The 25,901-nt window shown below is 32.8% G+C and overlaps 2 protein-coding genes across 2 annotated transcripts; one reads left to right on the top strand and one right to left on the bottom strand.

Moving 5' to 3' along the window:
* The first annotated feature begins 3,159 nt into the window (after positions 1-3,159).
* Positions 3,160-4,822, top strand: LOC118058614 (transcription factor MYB74). The gene is made up of 3 exons (XM_035071338.2): positions 3,160-3,360; positions 3,521-3,650; positions 3,898-4,822. Exons 1-3 carry the CDS (start codon positions 3,228-3,230, stop codon positions 4,688-4,690), a joined length of 1,056 nt encoding a protein of 351 aa, XP_034927229.1. The 5' UTR covers positions 3,160-3,227; the 3' UTR covers positions 4,691-4,822.
* A 10,658-nt stretch (positions 4,823-15,480) lies between these two features.
* LOC118058615 (ubiquitin carboxyl-terminal hydrolase 14-like) lies at positions 15,481-24,958 on the bottom strand. The gene is given in 21 exon segments (XM_035071339.2): positions 15,481-15,907; positions 16,519-16,651; positions 16,768-16,889; positions 17,030-17,200; positions 17,844-17,933; positions 18,026-18,114; positions 18,218-18,340; positions 18,409-18,466; positions 18,553-18,751; positions 19,404-19,478; positions 19,848-19,886; positions 19,972-20,026; positions 20,159-20,236; positions 20,432-20,488; positions 20,555-20,688; positions 21,245-21,339; positions 22,854-22,965; positions 22,967-23,194; positions 23,301-23,413; positions 24,133-24,304; positions 24,743-24,958. Coding segments are annotated over 21 exon segments (2,418 nt in total). The 5' UTR covers positions 24,839-24,958; the 3' UTR covers positions 15,481-15,728.
* Between the last annotated feature and the right edge of the window lie 943 nt (positions 24,959-25,901).

Below are 25,901 nucleotides of genomic sequence, written 5' to 3' on the forward strand. Positions count from 1 at the left end.
ATTAATAAAGTTTGATTTTTATTTATTTTACATGCAAAACATTTATATCACAACAATTTTAACCAAAAACATATTTAATCTTTTTATATATATTTGCAAAAACCAATTTTTCCCTCCCTACTCATTCTTTACCCCTAGTTTTTTCATTTTTTAAAAAAAAAAAATCAATAAAATTCATTTAATTTTTGTTATGTTTTGAATTCTCAAGAATAAAAAGTATTTTAAAGGGTAAATTTAGAGACAAGAAAGAAAAGCATGTCGAATGTGATTAGGGACTAGGAAAAATAATGGAGGAAGAATATGCAAAAGAGGAAAAGAAAATAGGAGGATCAATCAAAATTAAAATATTATTGAAAGAGATCCTACACACTAAGAAAAGAAGATTAAATTAATTAGGAATTTATAATCAGTAAAGAAACAAAATAAATCACCCAATATTATTTTTTCTATTTTGTAGAGTATTCCAGACAATATAAATATGAGCCATTCACATAAAAAATAAAGAACACAAGTAGAGATAAAAGGAGAAATTCTTGCAAAAAGCCTAGCCAACTAAAGACTTGGCAATTAAAAAAAGAAAAAAACACACAAAGAGACGGAGGACAATAAAAGAAAAGTTAAGAAAAAAAACCCACCACCAAAGTCTTCAAGTTTTCTATTTTTCTTCTTTCAAGGTTGCTATTGTGATTTCCACCACCACTTCTGATTAACGACCACCTACCATCCTTTGTCCATCTATAGCAGCAACAACAACCAAAAACAACATTAGTATCAACAAGGTAGAACAACCTAGAAAAACCAATACAACATGAAGGAGGAAGCAACAATAACTTTTCAACCTTCAATCTCCCATCTCTGGTGGAGGTAGTCAACACCAGCCATTCCAAAAGGAGGAGGAAGGATTTGTACACACCGGAGACCTGAGCGGTTCACGCACCTCCCTGACCTGACAACCCGTGCAATTGACTCTCGCAATCCCACTAGTTCATCTACACATGAACTATGAATGCCGAGATTGTTTCCTTTTATTCTAGCCACTTTGGCTCAATTTTAACTGATTTCAACAACTCGTAAAGATCAATTTAAATCCTCTTATGTTATTTATTTATTGTTCACACAATTTTATGGGTTGATTGTTATTTTTTTACTCGCCAACGTGTAATGTTTTGTATATTGTTTTGGATTAATTCATGATGTGCACGTGATTTTCTTTTCATGTTCGATTATGCTCATTTATATTAATTCTATTGGTTGAAATTTTATTGATTACTTATGGTGGATATTTTTGGTGAAATAATTAATTTATGATGGAATAATTTAAATTATATAATTAAAAGAAATAAGACAAAACTCAAGTCTTCATTTACCACCATTGCAAATCTTGCCCTCATAATAAAATAAAATAAAAAAGTAAGGATTAGTCTTTGTTGGCAACCCTAGATCCCAAACGACTATCTTAAAAAATTTTACCTCCAAATAAATACAAGTATTTAGTTTAAGCAAAATATTAGAACTTATGCACAATAGTTATTTTTATTATTAAAATCAAATAACAATATAGTTTATCTTAAATAATATCTTAGGGTAATATTTTTTTAGCATAACTAGTTTCTTATCCAATAATTTTTTGAAATACCAATTAGAGTTCTAATTATTGTAAATTTAGGTGGCAACATCTTTTCTTATTTTTATCTCTTTTATATAATTAGATCATCGAAGATTTTTCCAGGATAATCTTGTATTTTACATTCCATCAATTAACATCAAAATTGTCAATTGAGTGTAATTTAATTGATATTGGCATCCTTCCTTTTAAACATTTTTTATTTTAAACTATTTTTTTATAAAAATAATATTAAAATTAATGAAGTATTGATCAATTAGTTCCAATCAATAACTTCTCTCCTAAAAAAGATCAAATTCATTTTGTAGAAACACGTTTAAAGTCTAAAACAAATACTTTTTTTATATAAAAAAATATTGTAATGTTTTGATTAAAGGATTTTTAAAAAAAATTATCTTACAACGGAAATATTCAAATTTTAAATTTACTAAGAGAAGGAAGGACATTGATATTTGTTGAACTAAAGCTTCCTGGCATTTTTTGTTTTTGTTACTCGTTGTGATTTAATAGTTATAGTGGTGGTGAGCTACTGATGAGCAATATCGATGCATAAAGGAGGAAGTGTTTTTTTTTTTAAAAAAAAAAAATACTAAATGTAATTTATTTCCTTTCAAATCGACTGAGAGGCTAATTGAGAAACATTTTTCAATTTTAATGTAAATAGACCAAGCTTGACATACAAGGAGTAAAATGATTAATTTTTATAATTTTTTCAAAAGAAAGTTATTTTCTTTTCTTTTTTCTTCCTAGTAGAAGGATTATTAGCTTTAAAACTATACTTCTGAATTAATAGTTTTTTTTAATTTTTATTTTATTTTTTTGGTGAAATGTGATCAGAATTTTCATTATAATTTAGAGAGGTGAACACAAGTGGCAACAACTTTTATATATATACTTCAATGAAATTCGTATCATGGTCCTCTTCTTGCCAAGTTAGATGGTGTTTGGCACTAAAAATCAATTATATTTTAAAAAAAAATTAAAATTATTTTTTATTATTTTGATATGTTATTGTTAAAAATAAAAAAATTTTAAAAAAATATATATTATTTTAATATATTTGTAACCAAAAAAAACAATTCCACTCACATTTACAATAGTCAATCATCATGGCATCATTAGCATCTCTCTTTGTTATGAATAATGCTGGCAATTTCTCTTAATTTCTTATGTGTCAAATTTACAAGTTGATTTGGATAAACACCAAATGATTTTAATAAACCACGTTAATGGATCTATCAACGCCCCGTAATTATTTTCTTATCATAGTTTTTGGATTGTCCTTGTTTGGTCTCATTTTACTAATTACAATTAACCTTTTTTGTTTGTTATTGTGATTTTTCTTCATAACAAGACACGTTCATTATTATCATTATTATTATTATTTGGGCTGTAATAAGACACGTATATTATGTGATGTAGAAAGACGGTATCAAATCGCATTGACTTCTTTAGCTCCTTTGCTTCTCTTGCTTGAATTCTCTACCCTATAAATACTTACGCACATGTTTCTCAAAAGGAGTGAGCTACTTGCCTTATCTCTCCTTCTCACCCTCCTCTCTCTCACAAGTTAACAAATAAGATTAGCCCTTCAAATAATATCATGGGAAAATCTCCTAGTTGTGAGAAAAATGGACTAAAGAAAGGTCCATGGACAGAAGAGGAAGATACAAAATTGATTAGCTACATTCAGAAACATGGGCATGGAAGATGGCGACTCCTACCAAAAAATGCAGGTATTCAAGCTAATTCTCCATTTTTGTGGCTTGTGCAGAACTTTTGGTTGAGCGATGTTAATTAGAGCTTAGAACTATCGTTTTTTTTTTTTTTTTTTTCACCATCACTGCTATCATAATAACTTGACTAATGCTTTTGTGTTGTGAATTTCAATTGTAGGACTCAAAAGATGTGGAAAGAGTTGTCGTCTTCGATGGACTAATTACTTGAGGCCCGACATCAAGAGAGGAAAGCTCTCATTTGAAGAAGAAGAGACAATAATTCAGCTGCATAGTGTTTTGGGAAATAAGTGAGTATATTTGTTTTTTTCTATCCTCTGCCTAACTTCTTCTTTTCTTTTTCTTTTCGTTATTTGACTAATAGACATTATCTATTTGGTAGTTAGAAGATTTTTACATGCTAGACAAAAAAATATTCTGTGCCATTTTGTAGTGATTGTTCTATTTCTCTCGGAGTTGTCACCGAGTTAATTAACCATACATTTTCTGCACTATTTCCTCGGTGACTAAGTTTTTCTTCTGTTCACACTGTGTTAGGTGGTCTGCAATTGCTACTCGCTTGCCTGGACGAACTGATAACGAAATCAAGAATTATTGGAACACCCACATAAGGAAACGGCTACTGAGGATGGGAATCGATCCTGTGACTCATAAGCCACACCTAGATCTTCTTCAACTCTACTCGGCTCTCAACTCGACTGTCCACAACTCATCTCAGCTTAATATTTCAAGTTCGCTTGGCATTGGACCCATTTTGAACCCAGATCTCTTGAATCTAGCCACTCCTTACTTGTCCTGCCAAGGCAACTATATTAGCCAAGATGTCGGTCCAAGACTTGTTCAAGATAGCCAAGTTGGAAACAACCATGTTCAAAACCAATTTCAATGCTTCCAACCAAACGAGCTCCAAAACCAAATCCAAGCTTGTACAAACACACCAAGTGCTCAATTTCTATATGAAACCCAGATTAGTGCAGCCAATTTGGAACAACTTTCTTGTAACCCAACCAACTTTAGTTGTCAAAATTCTCTACGAAGTTCGTGGCACGCCAACGGAGAGAGCACTCCCGATATTTGTGAAAGTTTCATGTCAAACTACGTGTATCATGATTCTAATAATAAACCCATCACCAACGATATTTCCTTTGAGACACTACAAAGTTTGAGTTTCGGCTCGTTTCTGTCTACACCTTCGTCTAGTACAACTCCCTTGCGTTCTTCATCAACGACTTATGTCAATGTCAGCACTGAAGATGAGAAGGATAGTTACTGCAGCAATATGTTGGTGTTCGACATGCCCAATGGCTTGGATGCCAGTAGGCTCATTTAGACAAAAGATGGAATGTTACATGTTTATTGATGTTCTATCTTTCCAGAACTAGATTCCCTTTTCTGATGCTTGGATTTCTTATTGTATTCGGATATGTTTATTGTTATTAAACATGTATATTTCTCAGTCAAACTATATATAATTTCTTCTTACAAGTGTTATATTCAAGAATACTATCAAGTAAAGCAAAAAACATAACAAGTACATAATAAAAAAAAACAAAAACAAACTGAAGTATCGGGTGGGATATCCAGCTGAATAATACATGAATGAGTTAGAATAATAAACAGAATAAATCAAAAGGTCAGATTGAAAGAGAAAATGTGCATTGTTATTCGAACCAAAGTAAATATCAATTTGTTTCCGTAAGGTTTATACACTGTCTCAGCTTCATCTGAAATCTAAATTTCAATTCATTTCTAAAGTTTATAACAAATATATATATATATATATATATATATGTCCCCTCTTCAAAGCATGTTTCTTCCCTTGGCAAATATGTCCACTAGGTGGGGAACGATTGAGAAAGAGGATTGAGGAGACTTTTTTAAACGAATTGAGAATTCTTGGTAATGTTGTGGTCCTGATTGATGATGTCTAATCAAATGATTCCTCAATTATTTATGTTAACATACTTTTTCCACAGTCTATACGATTAAAAACATATGGATTTAACTAAGCTACAATTACTGTATGTTGAAAACTAACAACTTATTTGAAATTAAATTTTATATTGAATTTAATTTAATTTAATTTATAAACAAATTTGATTCAATTATAACATATTATAATTTTTATATTTAAAATAAAATACTAAATCATATCATTTAATTTAATTACATTGTTTGAAATACATGTGGAAATAAATTAAATTAATAATTTTTAACAATTCTGCTATTGATTTAGAGATTATTTTTGTTATACAAATCTTCATCTTCTTCTTTTGTTACAAGGACCCTTATATTTATTTAAAATGACAAAAATATAGACATTTTAAAAAGATATAAATAAACTTAATTATCTCATATTAATTGTTTATTAAATATTTATTGAAAAATATATATTTGTTAAAATATAGATATTTTTTGGAATATTATTTACTTTTGCACATTTTTTATAAATTGAATTCGGTTAGAATTGAGAGATAGTCTTTGGTATAATTGTGATGGATGATTGATAAAGCAACCATCCCTTTGTATTTATATCTTTAGGGTTGTATATAATACAATTGTGAAATGTACTACACATGATAACTATTCTTATTTGAGGTATTTACATATATATGGTCTCTTTCCTTAATACACCTCGTCAAGCTGAAGGTAGAGATTCCACCCAAAGCTTGGATCGAAAATAAACAAATGAGACTAGAGGGAGAGGCTTAGTAAGAACATCAGCGAGTTGATCCTTGAAAGAGATGAACCGTACCTGAATTTCTCTTTTAGCAATGCGATCACGGAAAAAGTAATAATCAACTTCAACATGTTTAGTACGAGCGTGGAACACCGGATTAGCAGATAAGAAAGTGGCCCCTAAGTTATCACACCATAACATAGTCATCGATGAAGCAAAAATCCGAAGTTTTGCCAATAAAGAGCGAGTCCATAAAATTTCAACAGTACCATCAGCCAAGGCTTTATATTCTGCTTTTGTAGAAGATCGCGCAATAGTGCGTTGTTTCCCGGATTTCCATGAGATAGGGGTAGAACCAAGGTACACAAGATAACCACATGTGGATTTGCGATCGTTAATACTGCCCGTCCAATATTCATTTGTGAAACCATGAAGAGTCAAAAGAGAGTCCTGAGTACTGTGCAAACCATAGGTTGTTGTAGCTTGCAAGTAACGTAGGAGACGTTTAGCGGCAGTCCAATGATCCTCAGTAGGGGTATGCATAAATTGACATACTTTGTTGACTGCATAGCAAATATCAGGTCTAGAAAAAGTAAGATATTGCAGTGCCCCAACAATCTATCAGTACCATGTCGAATCGGAGTGAAGAGTACCAGGCACAATTCCTAGCTTAGAGGAGGTAGACAGAGGAGTATCAATCGGTTTACAGGAAGTCATACCTACTCGTTGGATAATATCGAGTGCATACTTGTGTTGACTTAATAAGATACCCATAGCAATAGGTTTAACTTCAATGCCCAAGAAGAAATGAACATAACCCAATTCCCGAAGCTTAAATTCTATTCACAGTAAAGTAATCAATCTATGAAGCAAAGCTGAGTTATTCCCGGTCAGTAAAATATCATCAACATACACAAACAAATAAATCATGGCACCTTGAGAGAGAGAATAAACAAAGAAATGCCAATCGTGGATACCTGAAATCCAATGGAGATGAGAAACTCGCTCAACTGGTTGTACCAAGTTCGAGGTGCTTGTTTCAAGCCATACAAAGATTTATGAAGACGACACACTTGAGATAAAAGAGCAGAATCAACAAACTTAGGTGGTTGTGCCATGTATACCTCCTCCTGAAGAACATCATTCAGGAAAGCATTATGAACATCCAACTGGTGAATGTCCCAACCATATAAAACAGCAATAGTGAGCACAAGGCGAACCGTTGTAGGCTTAACCACCGGGCTGAACATCTCCAAATAATCAACCCCCTCTTATTGAGAGAAACCGCAGGTGACCAACCGTGCTTTATATCAATCAATTCAACCATCAACATGTCGTTTAATCTTGTACACCCGCCTACTACCAATCACATTCATAGACGGATGAGAGGGCACCAATGACCAAGTCTGATTAGAGTGAAGTGCCTAGATTTCATCCTGCATGGCATTATGCCAAACCAAATACATGTTGGTATCCTTAAAAGACAGCGACTCATGTTGAGGTAAAGATGCAACCTATGAGGTAGTCGCAACACTAAAATTAGCATCTTTGGGTGGATGTAGGTGAAGCACTATAGGACGTAGTCGGGCCGGCTGGGATGGAGTGGAATCAACACTGGCTGGGACTTGCTAAAGATGGAATTTAGACAAATCAACATATAATTTAATTCCATGAAGGGAATCAGAGGAAGAACCTAAGGGTGAGGAGCTCAATATATGTGCAGACTGAGAGGGAGAACCAATTGGAGAACTTGCAGGGGTGACCGTCACAATAGGTAACCAGCAGGGGAAGAACTAGGGAAGCTGGCAAGGACGATGGACAATGCATGCGAGAATGGCGAATCTGAACCTTTACCTGCTGGAGATGGAGGCTATGGATGGTATAAAGTAACCGATATAGTGGCAGCAGAAAGGTGTGTAGATGGGACTGCAATTTGTTCAAATTTACCAAAAGGAAAAATATGTTCATGAAACCGGACATGACGAGCAAGATAAATACGTTTAGATGACAAGTCAAGACATCAATAACCTAAATGAGAGTTTATATATCCTAGAAAGACACAAGCAGACAAACAAAAATCTAACTTATGAGTATTGTATGGACGAAGAAATGGAAAGCAAAGACATCCAAACATATGAAGAAAAGCATAATCTGGAGATGATTTTAAAAGACATTCGAAAAGGGTCTTATGATTTCGACCCGAAGTGGGCATGCGATTAATCAAGTAAACAGAACTTTCAAAAGTATAACTCCAATATTTAAGTGGAGCATGACATTGCCTAAGAAGAGTAAGCCCAGTTTCAATAATATGTCTATGACGACGTTCAATCATGTCATTTTGTTCATGGGTGTGCAGGCAGATCACACGGTGATAAATGCCAATTGTTTTAAAATACGTATTGAGTTTTTGATATTCACCACCTCAATTTATTTAAATAGATTTTATTTTTAAAGAAAATTGACGCTCAACAAGCGCCTGAAACTGATGAAAAATATTAAAAACATCAGACTTAGTAACCAAAGAATAAAACCAGATAAACTTTGTATGAGCATCCACAAAAATAACAAAATAGCAAAAGCCATCAGATGACAACATAGGGAAGGGACCCTAAACATCACTAAAAATTAAATCAAGAGGAGCATGAGTTTGATGACCTATAGTTTTTAGAGTTAGACGACACAACTTACCCAGAGGACACACAAGACAATTAAAATTAAAATGATTTGACGTACATGACACCTTTTTATTTTTCACCAAAAAATACATGATGCGTGCACTGCGATGCCCAAGTCGACGATGCTAGACATCAGTGAAAGTAGAGAGATATGTAGATGAGAAAACTTGAGGCAACGACGTTGCAGACGACTCAGACAAAACATATAGATCATCTCTACTCTAACCAGAAAGAAGCACTTCCTTTGTCATGAGATCCTTAACATAAAATAGACAAGAATGAAATTCGAAAAACACATTATTCTCAAGGCAAAACTTTTAAACAGATAGCAGAGGTTTTTTAATGGTAGAACATGTAAAATATTGGATAAAGTAAAAGTTCATTTCGGTGAATGAATTTTAGAGTGAGCAATATTGGAAATAACAAAGCCCTCACTATCACCAACATGCAGATGATCATTACCAAGGTAAGGTTCTGAACTCATCATACTGGTAAGATCTGGCATTACATAATGATTTACACCCGTATCAGAAAACCATGTCACAGGAGACATTGTAGGGGCATTATTAAACACGAGATTGGTATTAGCTTACAGGGGATGATTAGCCAACTTAGAACACTGTTGAGCATTATGCCCATATTCATAACACGACCGACACTTTATGTTGTGATTATACCCACCAAAATGGTTACCTTGCTGCCCAAACTATCTTGTTATCCAAGAGGGAGAACTAGAGGAGAATTGATGTCCCTGTTGTCCAAATTGATGACTTGAGTTATAACTACCATTGACATGATTTCCACGATACGCATTGTTACGATTATTATTTTTCCAGCCCCCACGAAAATGACTCGTCTGGCAGTATTGACACCAGAGTGATGCTGCACAAAGAATGCAGCTAGTGGCTACGTTGGAGTTGGTAACAGAGGTGCTGTTACAGTAGGTTGGAGAACAGCTTTGTGAAGAAATTCATGTTTAAGAAGACTGTTATGAAGATCAGTGTAGGAGATAGGATCAGCCTTAGTAGACAAGCTGGTTGCTAGATCTTTAAAGCGTTGTGTCACCCCCAAAACACATACAGGTTGAATTATGCTAAAGAGATTTGTCTGTCAGCCACTGCAAGTTCATCAAACAAAGCCTTTGCCTTCTACAAGTAAGTGCTAGCAAAATCATCATGCTAGTGTAAATCTTGGAGAGAACTGTGAAGTTGCATAATCCTTGAATTTGAAGGAGAGGCAAGAGTTGTTTCCAGCATTTTACAGATATCATAAGAGGTGTTTCAATCCACAACCAAATGCAAAACTTCCACCGAAAAAAAGGATAAGAGGGCACTCATGATTAAGTGATCTTGCTACTTCCATGTCAAGTATGCATGATTAACAGAGGGTGAAGATGTCGCAACAAATTCCAAATGAGAAGAAGGGCATGGTGATGTGCCATCAACAAAAGGGTACACACGCTTGGCCCAAAAGGAATGATTTCATATGCATCCTCTAATACAAAAAATTGGTGTTAGAGAGTTTTAAATAAATTACCTGTTGCATGTTGGGAAGAGATATGATGGCAGCAATAAGAGTGAACGCACTATAGGTGGTTGTTGGCACTATAAGGGAGAAAGAGGATTGAAGTGCTAATGCAGCAACTGTAGAGTGTTGAATATCTTGATTGTTTATAGAGTAACGAATGAAGATAAGTAGAAGAGTGTTGGAGGAATAACAGATGAAATAAGAGAAGAACATAAACAGCGGTGCTAGTTAATTTTCTAGTTAATAGGAAGAAGAGAACTTGATGTGAGGGAGAAGGCTGCTAGACAATATTCAAGCTCAGATACCAAGTTAGAATTGAGAGATAGTCTTTTGTATAACTGTGATGGATGATTGATAAAGCAACCATCCCTTTGTATTTATACATTTAGGGTTATATACAATACAATGGTGAAATGTACTACACATGATAATTATTCCTATATGAGGTATTTACATATATATATGGTTTCTTTCCTTAATAAATTCCATTTTGAATTCAAATAAATACCCTCAAAAAGATTTTAAATACAAAAATTGATTTAACCATGTGAATCGAACTTGGGTTTCAAATAAACTGTAAAACACTAAAGTATTTGAATATTACATGCTCTTATTCATTAATATCCAACACTCTTTAATTTTGCATACATAGGTTTTTATATTCATACGGAGATTCCAACTTCTAACTATTATAATGTAACAAGAATTCTAATAACTAGTTAAACAAAAATTCTTATTCATCAGTCTAACACAAATCCCTCTTTTGTTTTAATCAAGCATTCCTACTTAAACTGGGAATTCAACCAATATCTAACATTCTCTTCTTTAAACTAATATTCTTAAATACCCAACTTAACAATGACCAACTCTCCTTTAGATAAGGTTTTTTTGAGTGAAAACATCTACTTGATTGATGAGTGTCTTCTCAAACTAGTATTCTTATACTTAGAAGAAGACACTCTCAAATTGGAGTCCTAAAGGATACACAAGTTTTCAGCATTAATTACATATAACTTGATAATATAATTTTTAATTCGATAATTTACGAGCTAAAATCAGATTTTGTAAATAAGTTTTACCATGTGGAGTATATCTTGCTTTTACTAACAAGTGACATTTTTCTTAACCTTCTTTCATGTGTGAAATAAAGGTTATTTAGTATAATTTCTTCTTCTTTTTATAATACATCTTATTATTTGCTTCGTTGCTCACTATATTGAGCTTTCTTTACCGGTAAAGATTTCTTCAGGCAAATCAGATTTCGTTTTTTTCTATAAACAAATAGTGAACTAATTTAAGCATTCATTTCATCTTATCGATCCCAGATGATCAATCTTCATTTTCCCCTAAAACGACTCTCACGTTAACTCATCTAAGATCTTTGAAGTCCTTCTGCTAAGGTTGGTACGAGGAGAAAAGGCTGCTTGAGTATTATGTACAAAGAATATAAAGGCCTAGTTATTACAAAGTCCTCTTGTTGAAAAGTTCTCTTGAAAAAGCCTAGTCATTTCTAATAAAATATATTTATAATTCTTCTCTGACTCAAAAGTTTAAAAAACAATGAAAATGAATTTTCAAGAATTATGCCAAATATAACCTTAAATTATCATACACCATGCAGTCGAAGATAATCAATGCTAACCTTGACATTGAACGGCGGTGAATGTTGTCCCTGATGCTAATATTTCAGCCTTCAAGCATGTATCAGATAACTTGTAGATTAATTATCAATTCAATTAAATATATATTAGATTATAATATTATTTTAAGATTGCGTTATCTGGCAAAATGCTCGTAAGAATTTCTCTTTCTTTTTGACAAGTCGGTGCATAATTAAAGCTTTGAAAAAACACAAGCACTCAATTTCTAAATGAAAAACCGTCTAGTGAAGCCGATTTTGGAGTAAATTTCTCGTAACCCAAAAAGTCTAGTTGCCAGAATCCTCTTGCATTTTTCGTCCACAACTTGTGTCAATGGTAGCATTGAAGAAGAGAGGGATCGTTACAAGTCGATATCGTTTGAGATTTGATATCCCCAGTAGCTTGGATGAGCTGATATGATGATTACTACCACTAAAATCCCCTTACAAAAACATTTTTTTATTGATTTTGACGACAATTATTATACAAGTTTTTATATTCAATACCATGTTTGTAATTAATTTTTATATTATGTTGCATTACAAAAATTATTGTCTCGACAACCATTTTAACCAAGAATATTTTTTCTTGCTGCAACTACAAATATGTGTAATATGGTTTTCTTAAAGGAAAAGGAAATTAATGGTACCAAGCTTTTTATGTGTGTGCATATGTTATAAGATACTTTGATAGGCTTTTTTTGAATAAAAGATTTTCTTCCAATTACGGTGACGTTTTCATTGTTCGAGTCAAAATCCAAAACATCTCCCTTCCTCTTCTTTCCCCCCTCTTTGATTTTTCTAAAATTAATTATAATCCTGTTACAGCCTATTTGAACACTTGATTGATGTTGATATTTAATTAACTTCAATAATTCTTTATTGAGAAATTGGTTTTCAAAAGTAAGAGTTTCTATTACATGTCGATGTTTCAACATTTTCAAAATTAAAACTCGTACACCCAAATAGGAGAAATAATAATAACACTTTAAGTAGAAAAAATTTTTAAAAAAAAATCACACATTTGAATTTATAACAGTTTCCATAGTTATTTATATTAGCAATTTAAAATATTGACCAAGAAAAATGTATATTGTTCATAATAACCATTAAAGACAGATAGCGCCCAGTGAATTATAAGTGCCAATTTGAAACTGCGGTCATATTTAGTTTTCAATACGCACCTTTTGTTTTAACCAACTGCATTAAGATTTTCAATGCGTAAGTGTGGGGAATATTGAATTAATCGAAAAAGCTTTTATAACTGAATTGAATTCTACATATATCAATATCCATATTTAAACTCTAGTTGAGAATGTATTTCGTAGCATAAAACTTTTTTTTCCTTTTTAGTTTTTTTATTTCAATAAAAAATCAGAAAAATAATGGTGTTGGAATTCTCACCTCATACTCATCTCGGTGGTGTGACACGTGTTGATTGGGGGACAGTAGCTAGGCTATGGCAGGCTTTTTCCTTCTCCCTCTTTACTCTTTCCTCTCCTCAATAATCATGTTGGTTTACAAAATTTATTAATTGTTTTATTGTATCAAATTTATTTTTTATTTTTTAATTATTATTTATTTTTTTTGAATTTTTTTTATTAATTTCTTTTCTTTTAGTTTCATCATGTGGTATTTGATTTCATTTGATCTTTATTTTTCTTATTACTATTTTTTTTTTCAATTTCATCCCTTATTATTTTTTAATGTTGAATTTGATCTCCATTTTTTTATTGTTATTTTTTTTGTTTTTTTATTTTTTTAATTGATTTTTTTAATTTTATTCGTTGATATTTTGTTGATTGAGGATTTGGTTTCATGATTTTTTCGAGTTTACTTTTTATAAAGTTATTCTTAACCTCATAACTCGAGTCATGAATTTTAAAAATTAGCTCGAGTTCACTTCAATCTTTTTTCAAGTTCTTTTTTAAAATTGATGATTTTTTTTAAAATTTTATTATTAAACATTAGGTTGACTTGAAATTAGGCTTCATGATTTTTTCCTTTCTTTTATGGTGAAGTTATTTAAAAATCATGTTAGTATGTTAACCTAAGTGGACTTATGTCTTCTTCTTTTTTTCATTGCTTTTTTTATATTGGATTTTTTTTTATTTCACCGTTCAACATTGAGTTGTTTAATATTTGAATTTTGTTGTTTTATTCAATTTCATTATTTAAGATTTAATTTGCTGATAATTAAAATTTAGATTATTTTTTTCATTTTACTTTCGTTTTTATCACATTCTTATTTTATTTTTGTTTTGTTATCAAATATTAAAAGGATAATTTTTTATAATATTGTGAAGTGTTTATTTTTTGAATTGATCATTATTTTATTTTATTTTTTTGTAGTTCAATTTATTTACTTTTATTGTTTATTTTTCTTAATCATATTATTAAAAAAAAACATGTTTATTGAACAAGTTGAGGCAAATTTTTCTTGCTTTTTTAAAACACTAACGACATTTCAACATTCTTTTTTTTTTTAAATTGAATTGTTTATTTTTCTTAATCATATTATTAAAAAAAAAAACATGTTTATTGAAGAAGTTGAGTACCATATTTCTTGCTTTTTTGAAATACTAGCTTCATTTCTACATTCTATTTTTGTGTTGAAAAACTTTGGTCTAGCCTACAAGGCTAGACCAAAGTTTTTCAACACAAAAATAGAAAAGACTGACGACATTTCAACATTCTGTTTTTTGTTTTCATTGAATTGTTTATTTTTCTTAATTATATTATTTAAAAAATGCATGTTTATTAAATCAAGTTGAGCCTGATGTTTCTTGCTTTTTTAAAATATTAGCTGCATTTCTACATGAAAAACTTTCGTCTAGCCTACAAGGCAACACAAGCCACCAATCTAGTTTCAACTATTTTTAATTTGAAATCAAAAACATAATTTGTAATAATTATCTTATTATTTTGTATTTATAATAGTCTAATTATAAAACATTAATTTTATTTCATTTAAATTAAAAATTATTATGAAAATGAAAGGTATACACTAGCTAAATATAAAAATAAATAATATTTTCTTCCTTTGCGAAAAAAAATATTTGTATATATAAAAAAATATACTACTTTTTTTTCATTTAAAAAACATTGAAAAACTTAAATTAAAAAATTATGGAGATCTTTTTTTCTTTTCTTTTTTGACGTATTACTATATTTCTGAACAGCTACTAAAATTTAACTTTAAAGGTGCTCCATAGAATACAGGGGTAGAACGCATTGCTACCAAACCTTCTTGATATCTCTAACAATTTCACATCATCATCCAGCAAAATTAAGTGATTATTCTCATCAAAGAAATGAAGATTCATAATCTTGTCTCAAGAATTCTCTAATAGATAATTTTTATCAGTTAACTATTATTTAAATAAACTCGTTAAAAGATGCGTGAGGGGGGGGGGTATAGGGATTGACGATATCAGAATAGAATGACTAAATAAATGTTTTTTTAATACTAGTCTCAATCAAAATATGGAGATTTAAAAAAAAAAGATGGTAATCGGCTGATAAGGGAGGGAGATGAAACAGGCGACAGATTAACTCATGGGTCCATGTACAGATTCTGAGACTAAACTATTGGCCTAATATGTCAATGATTTGGTTTTTTTTTCATATATTATTTCGAAAAGAAGAGGATCAACAACGTCTAAAAATTAATGTCAAGTACATAAGAAATTTGTTCTGGCCAAGAGGAAAATACTTACTCCGTGAAGCCACAAAATGCAAGGCCAAGAACTTCATGGGTAGGTAATTGTCAGTTATCCAAAAGACTGAAATCTTGTTTCTTTCTCCATTGAACATCTCCCATCCAATCCCAAAGCTCTCACACATTTCAGCTGTCAAGCCTCTCAAAGAAGTACAAATATCCCATGTCCTTGGGGAGGTTTACGGAGACTGCAACCTTGCTGTCATTGAAGATTGCCCATCTGCCATCTTTCAGTATGTGAGCAACGTAGTGTCCACAGTGGGTGGAGGTTCCCATGTGGCTCACTATCCCAAAAAGTTTGTATTCTGCATTAAGGCACAACAAAACCAACTGTATAATTCGAATATCCAACTACTGAACTCAAATATGCTACCAGGATGAAGAAAGGATTGAAGAAAACAATGCTTATGTAGACATGTATAATTTAGCAATTAAACAGCAGATGCTGGCGATCCAAAGCAGATACACCACCCTCCAATTAAGCTTGATCCTATATTGTTTTCATGATTTCAGAATATTTAGAAATAAAAGCTCAAGAACAGATTATGACAACGGGAAAACTCAATACAAATATACATATGCAAACACAATTTGAAGTGAGAGCTATTGAACCACAAAAAGTTAGGTTTTGCCTTTAGTCCTTTCTCTAGTTGCAAATATTAAAAGATTGCCATCAAGGCCATTATAATGATTTCTAACAGCCAAATGTACTGTCATGAGTTAACATGGAGGCTAGAGGAAAGAAAACAACAAAAGGGGGAAATGTAAATAGACAATGCACCAGGCTAGATAAGATAGAAAGCACATATTCACAATAAACTTTCCATCAATTAAAGGCAGCCACGTAAGATTGTAAAACATTTGAGTATCATATGTTTACAATCAATATAATGAAAACAAGGGTTTAAAAACTCACTCCCTCCACCATCAGGCAGCTCAGTATCATCTGGAGCAGGTTTAGAGCTTGATGTGGAAGTTTCCATGTCAGATGAAACAGAAGCATCAGGATTGTTGAATATCCAATCAGTGGCCTTTTCAATGTCACCACCCTGGAGAGTTCAGAGAAAAAAATTATGAAATTGTTGAACTTTTTTGCAATATTTTATACAGCAACATTGGCCAAATGCAATCCTATGCCAAAAAGAACAAACAGTAGTATTTTTACCGAAGCCTTCAGTGCCTTCCGAGCAATTTCTTCTTGAAAACCAAATGAGAGTAAAGTATCAACTTTCAATTGATCCATGACTTCATTACCATGTGCGCCCTGGGAAACAGGAGCATCTATATCTGAAAGAAGGAATGTAACCATATCAATTACCAACACAACATTCTACCTCCCACATCACATCTGCAGAAGCTGAATCTCAATGGGAAGTGAGTTTCCTGACATGAAACATTTCACCAAGTTAACAGCATATTTTATATACCTGGGTCATCCATGTGAGAAAGTAACCAATTCATAGCCTCTTCTACTCCAGCATTTGATGAATTTATAGCAGCTTTCTGGCAATGAAGATAGTTGAAACCCATGGAGACAAGCTGGGAAACAATATCCTCGTTGGCCAAAGGCATATTTGATTCCACCTCTGCCTCAGGGACTATGCAGTATGAAAAGAAAAATTAACTAACGCAACTCTAAATCTCTTCACAAAAAGAAAAATGAGAAAGGTATGACCATATACCACCACCACTAAATGGGGGGGGGGGCATCCCAAGAGCATAGCTTGCACATCAGAAACACAGCATCAACACCAAGCAACAATTCTACAATTTATTTCTCACACCTTCAATTGAATTGTCGGTGGTTTTTTTATCATGGAAGAAATGTTTGAAGTCGACTCATTTCAGTTTCACTAAAGCCCAACTAACATACAATCTATAATGAACAATCAATCAAAAGATTTTTCTGGAGAGGATTCAATGATGAGTCATTGTGTAATGTTAGCCAGTGGAAGTGCACCTAATAACTTGGTGGAAGTTCTAGGTTGCACATAACGTTCAGCCTGCCCAACTGTTCTCCCACACCCTCTCCCCAATTTGAGAGTACGGAAACAATTTCAAGGCATAGGTGACTTGTGTGTCAAGACCAGACCTGCTACAGCATTGGCACTCGTGGCTTAATATGTAGGGTAACTTGACAGGATTAACACGCTGATACATAACCTACAAGGCTAAAAAAATCTAGTTTTCCATACAAGCAATCAAATGAAGAAATTGGAAATTTCAAAACATGTCACATACCATCATCTGGTAACAACTCCTCCCCTGGTTGAAGGCCTTTGCTTCGCATGTAGCTAATGTCTATGATATCAGGAACATCTATGTAGACATCTGAATGGATAAAAACAATCAACAAGAATTATACATCTGTCTTAAGAGACCATTGATGTTATGAAAAGTGACGAAGCACCTATAAAATTTACCAAGCTTTTTTGGCACCCAGCCTTCCTCCAAAACAAATTTCCGCATGTGCAGCACCAAATAATCAGGGAATGAAGTTAGACCAGCAATCCTGCAGCACATAACCACGATGGTAAAAAACACTAACTTTGCATCAGTGTGCCTCTGAACACTCTTATGACATCATAAAACCAGGGAAATATCATAATACATACTTCAGTGCTGTTGTCTTGGCCTTCAAGGCAGTGCTATAATAATCTTGTATCTCCTCTGGGGCTGAAAAATTAGCTAGACATGCTTCTAGGGGAACCCTTGGACGTACAATTTCATCACTGGACCTGAAACAACTGGCTATTCTAAGCCAAGTTTTAGGGTATAAACAGGATTACTAAACATTTGTACTTACAAATCCTTTCCTTCAGAAGTCTTTTCTGCTTTCAATTTGCTGAAGGCTTCCAGTTCTTCTGAATTCCAAAATATGAAAACCGTTAGCATGTAACTCCATGTATATGGTTCAGCAAAAGAAGAAAGAACAAAGAAGGAAGAACACCTTTATTACTAGCTTCATGTAGTGGAATATTCAAAGAAAGAATATAGTCAAGCCTTCTATTGAACCCAACTTTTCCAGATGGACACAAGATACGTTCTTCAATTCCAAACTTGAAGCTTCTTGAAGGATCCAATGCAGGTTTCCCACCATTAACACGTTCAACTTGGTCAAGAAAGTGTAGGAAGAATTCCAATGCATCCTACACATATGTTGACATGATATTTTATTGAATCAGTTCCATGAACAGTAACAGTTGTGTGTTATGCTCCCCACCCAACTGATGTCTTTATATTGCAGCCAAGTCAATTACTACAAGTATATGTACCATTCTGCGTGATTCTAAATATTTAATTACCTAAGTTCCACCAAACTGACTTCCTCTCTCCTAGAATTTTTAACAAGCCTTTTTATGCTATGGAGTTTTCATGTAGGCTGAGTGCATTTTTCAAGTAAGTATATATACATCCTTTCTTCTATCCTGAACATAAAAACTCAGTATCTCAAGACCTCTTCCTACACTTCAGGAACAAACAACAATTGCAAAGATGTATGTAGGGATGACAAGAATCCCCACCCACCCCACCCCCTTCAAAAAAAAAATATGTGAAAGAAACAAGCAAGAAATTCTATCCTCTTGCAACTGAGAAAATTCTTGACGTTAAATAGATACATACATTCATAAACTCAGATATATGATAACTTGAGTCTTCTTTATTCTTATTTTTGTCAACCACAAGAACAAAAATTTCATTCATAATCTCATAACTCAAGTTGGATAGTTTTCAAATAGCTTGGACAGAACACTTCAGAAATTTCATGAAGAAAATTGTAGTTTCCATTGAATCATATACCTGTTGCCTCATAGAAGAAAACTCAGGATGGCTGGCAGCAATAACTGCTTTGAACATACGAGGGGGTATACCTTCCTGTTTCTAATATTGAAGATGGATAAAAGAAAAGAAAAGGAGAGAAAATATAAGAGGTTTAAAGTCAAATAAGAAAAACAACAAAGACATGTATCAACAAGAAAATGAGGCATGAAAGGTACAAAAATATCATACTCATTGAGCTATAATCTGTGTTTTAAAAACAGTAATAACTTGACAATACATTGCATAATAAGCTGAGATTTGCATTTGAAATTGAATAAGAATTTGGTCACTATATCTAAGATATTCAATAACTTAAAATTCTAATAAAGAATCATAACAGATTATTCATCTCATAATGCGATTTAAGAATCTCCATAAACAAAACCCGGGACTAATAAATGGACAAAAAGTTAGAAAACTTACATTGCTTGTTGAGGTAATGGCATTAGCTTTATCATCATTCTGGACAACAAATAAGAAAAACAAAAATCAATCATAAAAAGAAGGCAATTGTATCAAGCACATGATATTGACCCATTTGCTATACCTCCAGTGCTGGAACCGAGTACTTTCCAGAAAGCATACCATGTGCCAGCTTTGTACTGCCACATAAACTTGAGGCTTAGAATAAACATCAGAGATGAATAGCAGGAAATGCAGTTAAAAACATAAAAGAAAAGAAAATATATGAAGTGAGCGATTTTCATGGTATTTTAAATGTGCAAGATACTCACAGCTGCATATTCAAGTCTACAGTTGGATCAGCAGGAGCCATCTCAAATGCCATTTTCAAGCTTTGGTTAATGTAGAATCTGAAGACATAATTACACCAAATATATGAGCAAACAAGTAAAATGTTTGAACTACAAATGAATGTCTGATATTTGTGTACCAAACACATGAAAACATAAGCATTTCATTGCATATTGCACAAAGACATTTATATACACGGAAACATGTCTATCAAAGAGTTTCTGCATTTTTACCCATATTTGATGTAAACTAACCGTGAATTGAAGGACCGAGTTGAAAACACAACTTGCATCGTTGCAGCCATGTAGCAGCTGCCAGAAAAAAAGTTAGGAAACAAGAATGGTTCACAACAGCACTTTACAAAGACCAAATGTTACCTGTTTCCAAGATTCACAAGTCCTGTATAACCTGGTCCAAAAATGGGTTCCACATCCTGTCCACTTTCTTGAATTCGGTTCCAATCATAGTTGGTGTTCTGGTCAAGTTCCCTCTCAGCAGTTGTCATTTCAGTCTGAAAACAAGAAGTCGATACTGGTACTGGGTCAAACCATAAGGGTGAATCATTATGTGATGAGACACATGGTGTCAAATGTCCAAAAACTCAAATCCTCAAACCTACAGCTGTATGTGTGAAATATTAGTAACTAAGACATGATATTGCCAAAACATATCATTATTGTATAAAATCTTTTACACTGACCTTGTTAGTAGGCTGCAAATTCATATAGATGGACATCTCACACTGTTATTTTTCTTATTCACTGTTTTCAAAACCTCTACCAGATAGGAATAATTAGAACTTCCCATTTATAATCATACACACAGAATAATATAGGCATAAATTTCCTTATGCTTCGAAGTCAATGTTAATGTAAAAAGTAATTACATTTCAGCCATCGCCATACAAGGATAAAAGGAATAGCATGCAAATTATCTTGTTTTCTATGAAAAATAAAAAAACTTCAACCTACATGTCTGCTGTATGACTTGTAAGTGTACAGTAAACAGCACAGATGACAGACCCCGTGTTACTAGACTACAAATACATTTTAGTAGAGATAACTAACCTTTTGTAAGGCTGAAAAATCAATGCCAAAAAATGCCAGGTGTTGTGCTAAAAGTGGGTCCACAACACTATCGTCCTCTGGATAAGAGAAAACATCTGAGCTGCCACAATGTGTACCCATGGTTAGTTCTCAGGTTCCGTAAAACAAATCCTCAAAGAATAGTTGAAAAGAATCTGGCATGCATAAAATATTAAACCAAAGACAGTTTGGTTTCTCTTTTCTTCAAATTAACAAGACAGTGCATCCAAATGAGCAGAATTAACTATGAAAAGCAAGCAGAGTTTCAAGTTTTCCTAGCCATGTCTCCACCGGCACTTGCACATTTTGTTTATTTTCTATCTTACTTTAGGAGTTTTATGTGTTTCCTTCGATGCTAAAGTAGGAAGTCTTCCTTTTAAACAACCATTTAGCACCATTATAGCATGGATTCATTTTCCAGAATTAATAGCCATGCAATAATAACAAATAATAATTCTATCCTTCAACAGTTTCATTTGTTACTCAAAACAAAACAAAAAATAGAACTATTCATATTTAGTAGCTTGGAAGCTAATTTTCTACATGTCATTTAACTTCTTTCCAATTTTATTAGAAACATAACTGCAACAAAGTGAAGCAAATCAAAGATGTCTAAGGAATACCTAGCAACTTTTCATGGAGGCAAATAATTTCTCTAAACATGTGTGTACATAATTAGTGCATATCATCACAAAAAGTAAACTCCCCACTTTCTCCTTCTTTAATAGTCCACTTTGCTAAGATATGATTTCTAGCTTTCCACAGATTGCAATTGCATTTTGTTAATAAGCCACAGTGTACCATCTGCATAAGATCAACTAAAAGCTATTCAAGACAACAAATTGTGGTGGAAGCTTTAAGGGCATAAATCCTTATCCTCTTCACAGGATAACTGGGTTTAGACATTTAACTTCCAGAAAAATCTTTTACATGCATAGGTAAATTGCAGGCTTGTAAATTATTTATCCTCTTCATGATATAATTGAATTAGGACATTTAATTTCAAGCATACAGAGCTGCCTTTTAGAAGGATAGTCACTTTATCTTGGATGTAGTTTTGTTGTCTTGTAAAGAAGCAGCACTGAGATAGATATCTTATAAGGATTTATTCTCCACTAAAATGGTGCACAACCATTAGTCCAATTCACATTGTCCAATACATGCCATGATTTGTCCTCACCAACCTCAAGCCACTCATGACACTCAATTAAAGAACAGCCATGAAGCCAATAAGCATGCACAGATATTTATGCAGATAGCTACGCTTTCTACCCAGCATCTAACTTCTTCCCCTTTTGGATACCTAATGCCAAACTGCAATTTTGTTTGGCCTTGTCATTTGTTGATGGTGTATACTAAATTTTAACCAAAAATCCCATTCCAGTACACTTATCCATTGTTTAACAGCAAGATAGCTTAAACAATAATGCTAATATAACTGCTTGACCAATGCAAGAAATACCAAAAAGAAATTTGACTTTGTACACGTCATTCAAAAGAAGCATGATTTTGACAGGACTTATATACACTCAAGCACATAATTAAGTAAAGAAAATCATTCCAACTCCTTCACAATGCAAGTTGGCATTACCTGCTGCTTCGAGATCAGCAGTAATTGTCCCAAGCTTCACAGCAAGAGGGTAGCTTGTCTCCTTGTAATGTTCAATGGCATGGTTGTTGCCTCCAGTTCCATCCCAATTTTTTTCTCCCACAAAGAATCATTCCATCAGTAAGATTCAGCCACAAATTATCTTTTTTGTCACACTTGGCACATTTCCACCTGGATGGTGGAATAACAACACCATTGTCAATCTGTGGTAAACTCATTGCATATGCACTAACTTGCTTCTTGTCAGCAGCTATCCAGGCAGCAAGTTGCTCTTTCCTCTCAGCACCTTCAGCCATTATGATAGCATCAACTGCCAACCTCACCTGCAGTATTAGAAAAATGGTTTTTGTCACAGTAAGGCTTCCTCTGGATGGTAAGATAATATTAAGATTAAAAAACTAAAACAAAGATATAGTGACAACAATGCACCTTCTCTGGCAACTCCACTGAAGGGAATGGTAAAGTAACATAATCAGGTAATATCACTATATTGTGATTTTCTTCATATTCAGGTTCAGTGTTGTCAAATCCCCCTTCGACACCTACAAATACAAAAAATCACTTAAGTATTGTTCTCAGCTAGCCAATAATTAAAAGAAAAATTCGTAACTTTGTTAAGAATTATTAGGCTTTCATGTGATAACAGGTAAAGCATTAGGGACACCTAAAAACAAGTGGCTCACATGCAAAAACTGAATGAGGCATACAAAACTTCAAAAGTGCATGTCAGTTCGTATCTAAGACTAGAAGTTCATAGTGTAGAAGTTATACCACAGTGGGAAATTGTAGTTTTGAAGAATCCAAAATATCTATGTTGACTTTAAAATGAATCTGGTTAGGGTGCTTTTCTCGGTTTCCAAAAGATTCATTAAGAAAATCTATATATTTGAGAGAAGAGGGGGGGCATCTGATGGCAAGCAGAGATGTACTTTCAATGCTTGAAATTCTTTTTCAAGCCAATTCCTCTTGTAAGCTAAAGGGGATTTGAAACAAAAACATCTAAACCCAAGCAGCACCAAATCAGACCCAAAAGCTTAAATATTAGACTGTAAGTTTCATTTCAATATAAATACATGTCTTACAAAATCACTCTTTAACCAATACAACACATCCATGCAGAAGCATGATTGCAACTCATAACCAATTCTCAATAATGAATCCTACAATCTTCTTTAAGAACACCCCAATATTAATCATAACCTTTAAACAATCATGAAATCAATTGAATTATATGCGCAGACCATGATAAATATTTGAGTACCTATAGCCAAAAGAGTTGGTTTCTTCAAAGGCCTATCTTCAGGGACCACCTTCCTTGTTTGCTTTATGTGTAAATAAACCGGGTTTCCAGTCTTCTCATAATTCCAACCCACATAATCTTTCCCAAAAGCAAGAAACGTAGTCATGTCGACAAACAACCCGCCTTCAGACCTCTGGAATTCATCAAAGAAAATGCCAGCAGCATAAGATATATATATATATATATATATAAAGATATTTAATAACTGCAATTGCATCAAAATGAAAGAACATAAAATATTAAATTAAAAAAAATAAGTCTGGCTAGTATTTTCCTCACTTCCATGCTTTTTCAAAAGGAAAAATCATAAAAACAAAATTTGTATTCATTCACTTAATAAGTGATTTTATTTCTTTTTCCTTTCACTTTATCGTGAACCAAACAGAAATACATTTAGCAAACCAGAACAATGCCACAGCAAGCAACTATTAGAACTTAGAGAGTTATCATCTACATGAAGCAGAGTTGTGGTTATTTAGATTATTTTACAAAAAAATATTCGAATTTATTTTCCTCTTTCAATAAAAATTGAACTTTCTTGGAAACCAAACGGAAAGAAAGAAAAGAATACCGGAGTTTCGAAAGAGACGCAGCACTCCTGCTTGTAGATGCGATTAGTTGGTTCGGGGATCCGAACCCGTGAGAGATTTGATCGGAGCAGGTCCATAGGGTTTATCAACTCGAAACGTTTTTTTATTTTATTTTTTGAAGAGATTTTATTGAGAGAGGGCTTTTTTTATGTATATATGGAAATATCAGGAGCGAAAAGGAGAGAGAGAGGAAGAGAGCACAATTGTGTAAGAGAGCACACTGTGGGACCTGTGACTGAATTTGAATTTGGATACTTCGATTGGACTTTAACAACTTGGGGTCCGTTATTTTTGGCCCAATAGTACTCTACTTTGATTTTTTTAATCATTTGATGAGTTTATTATATTATATTATTATTAATTAACATTAATATATTCTAATTTTTAATCTCTTTCCATTTTCCTCCCATTTTCCATCCTCTTCAATTTCCATAAATAGAAAATTCCAATCACCTTTTAAATCTTCAACACCCTCAGGTTTTTTTCCCTCTATTTTATCCTTTCCAAGGCACATAGTGAAAATTCATCAATCAAGGGCTTTATGGCCAAATAGAGGAAGGAGAAACAAACAAACTTTAAGGTGTTTCTTTTTCTTATTTAAGAAGTGGGATGAAAGTGCGCGACAAAAATGGATTCTTTTTTGTGAGCCAAAATTATCCGAGTTAGAGAGAGTGTCAACGCTTCATTATGAAGCCAAACTAATTTTTTTATATACAAAATAATATTTAGGTAGTGTGAGTGTGTTTTTTCAATATAAAAAATGTATGATTCGAGTTATATATTAACTAGGTTAAATAAATTAATTTTATTTTAATTAAAAAAATAAAAAATAACAATAAATGGATAAAATTTAAAAATAAAAGTAATTAAAATAATCTAGAAAAAAAATATTTGTCTAAAAAAGGCAAACAATGCATCTCAATTCACAACCCATTAAATACAAAAAGAACAAAATGGGAAGAAATGGATATAAAAAAACTAGCCCTTGTAAATTTGAGTCATCATAACAAATCTATAATTTTGGTAATCACGGTCAAGTCAACCTAAAATATCTTGTCAAATCTGCAGTCTAGATTATGTTATTAGAATAACTCAAAAGAAAAAACTAAGATGATTATGAAGCACTTTTTTTATTTTTTT

Source organism: Populus alba, chromosome 1, assembly GCF_005239225.2.
Source record: "Populus alba chromosome 1, ASM523922v2, whole genome shotgun sequence".
NCBI classification, from domain to species: domain Eukaryota; kingdom Viridiplantae; phylum Streptophyta; class Magnoliopsida; order Malpighiales; family Salicaceae; genus Populus; species Populus alba.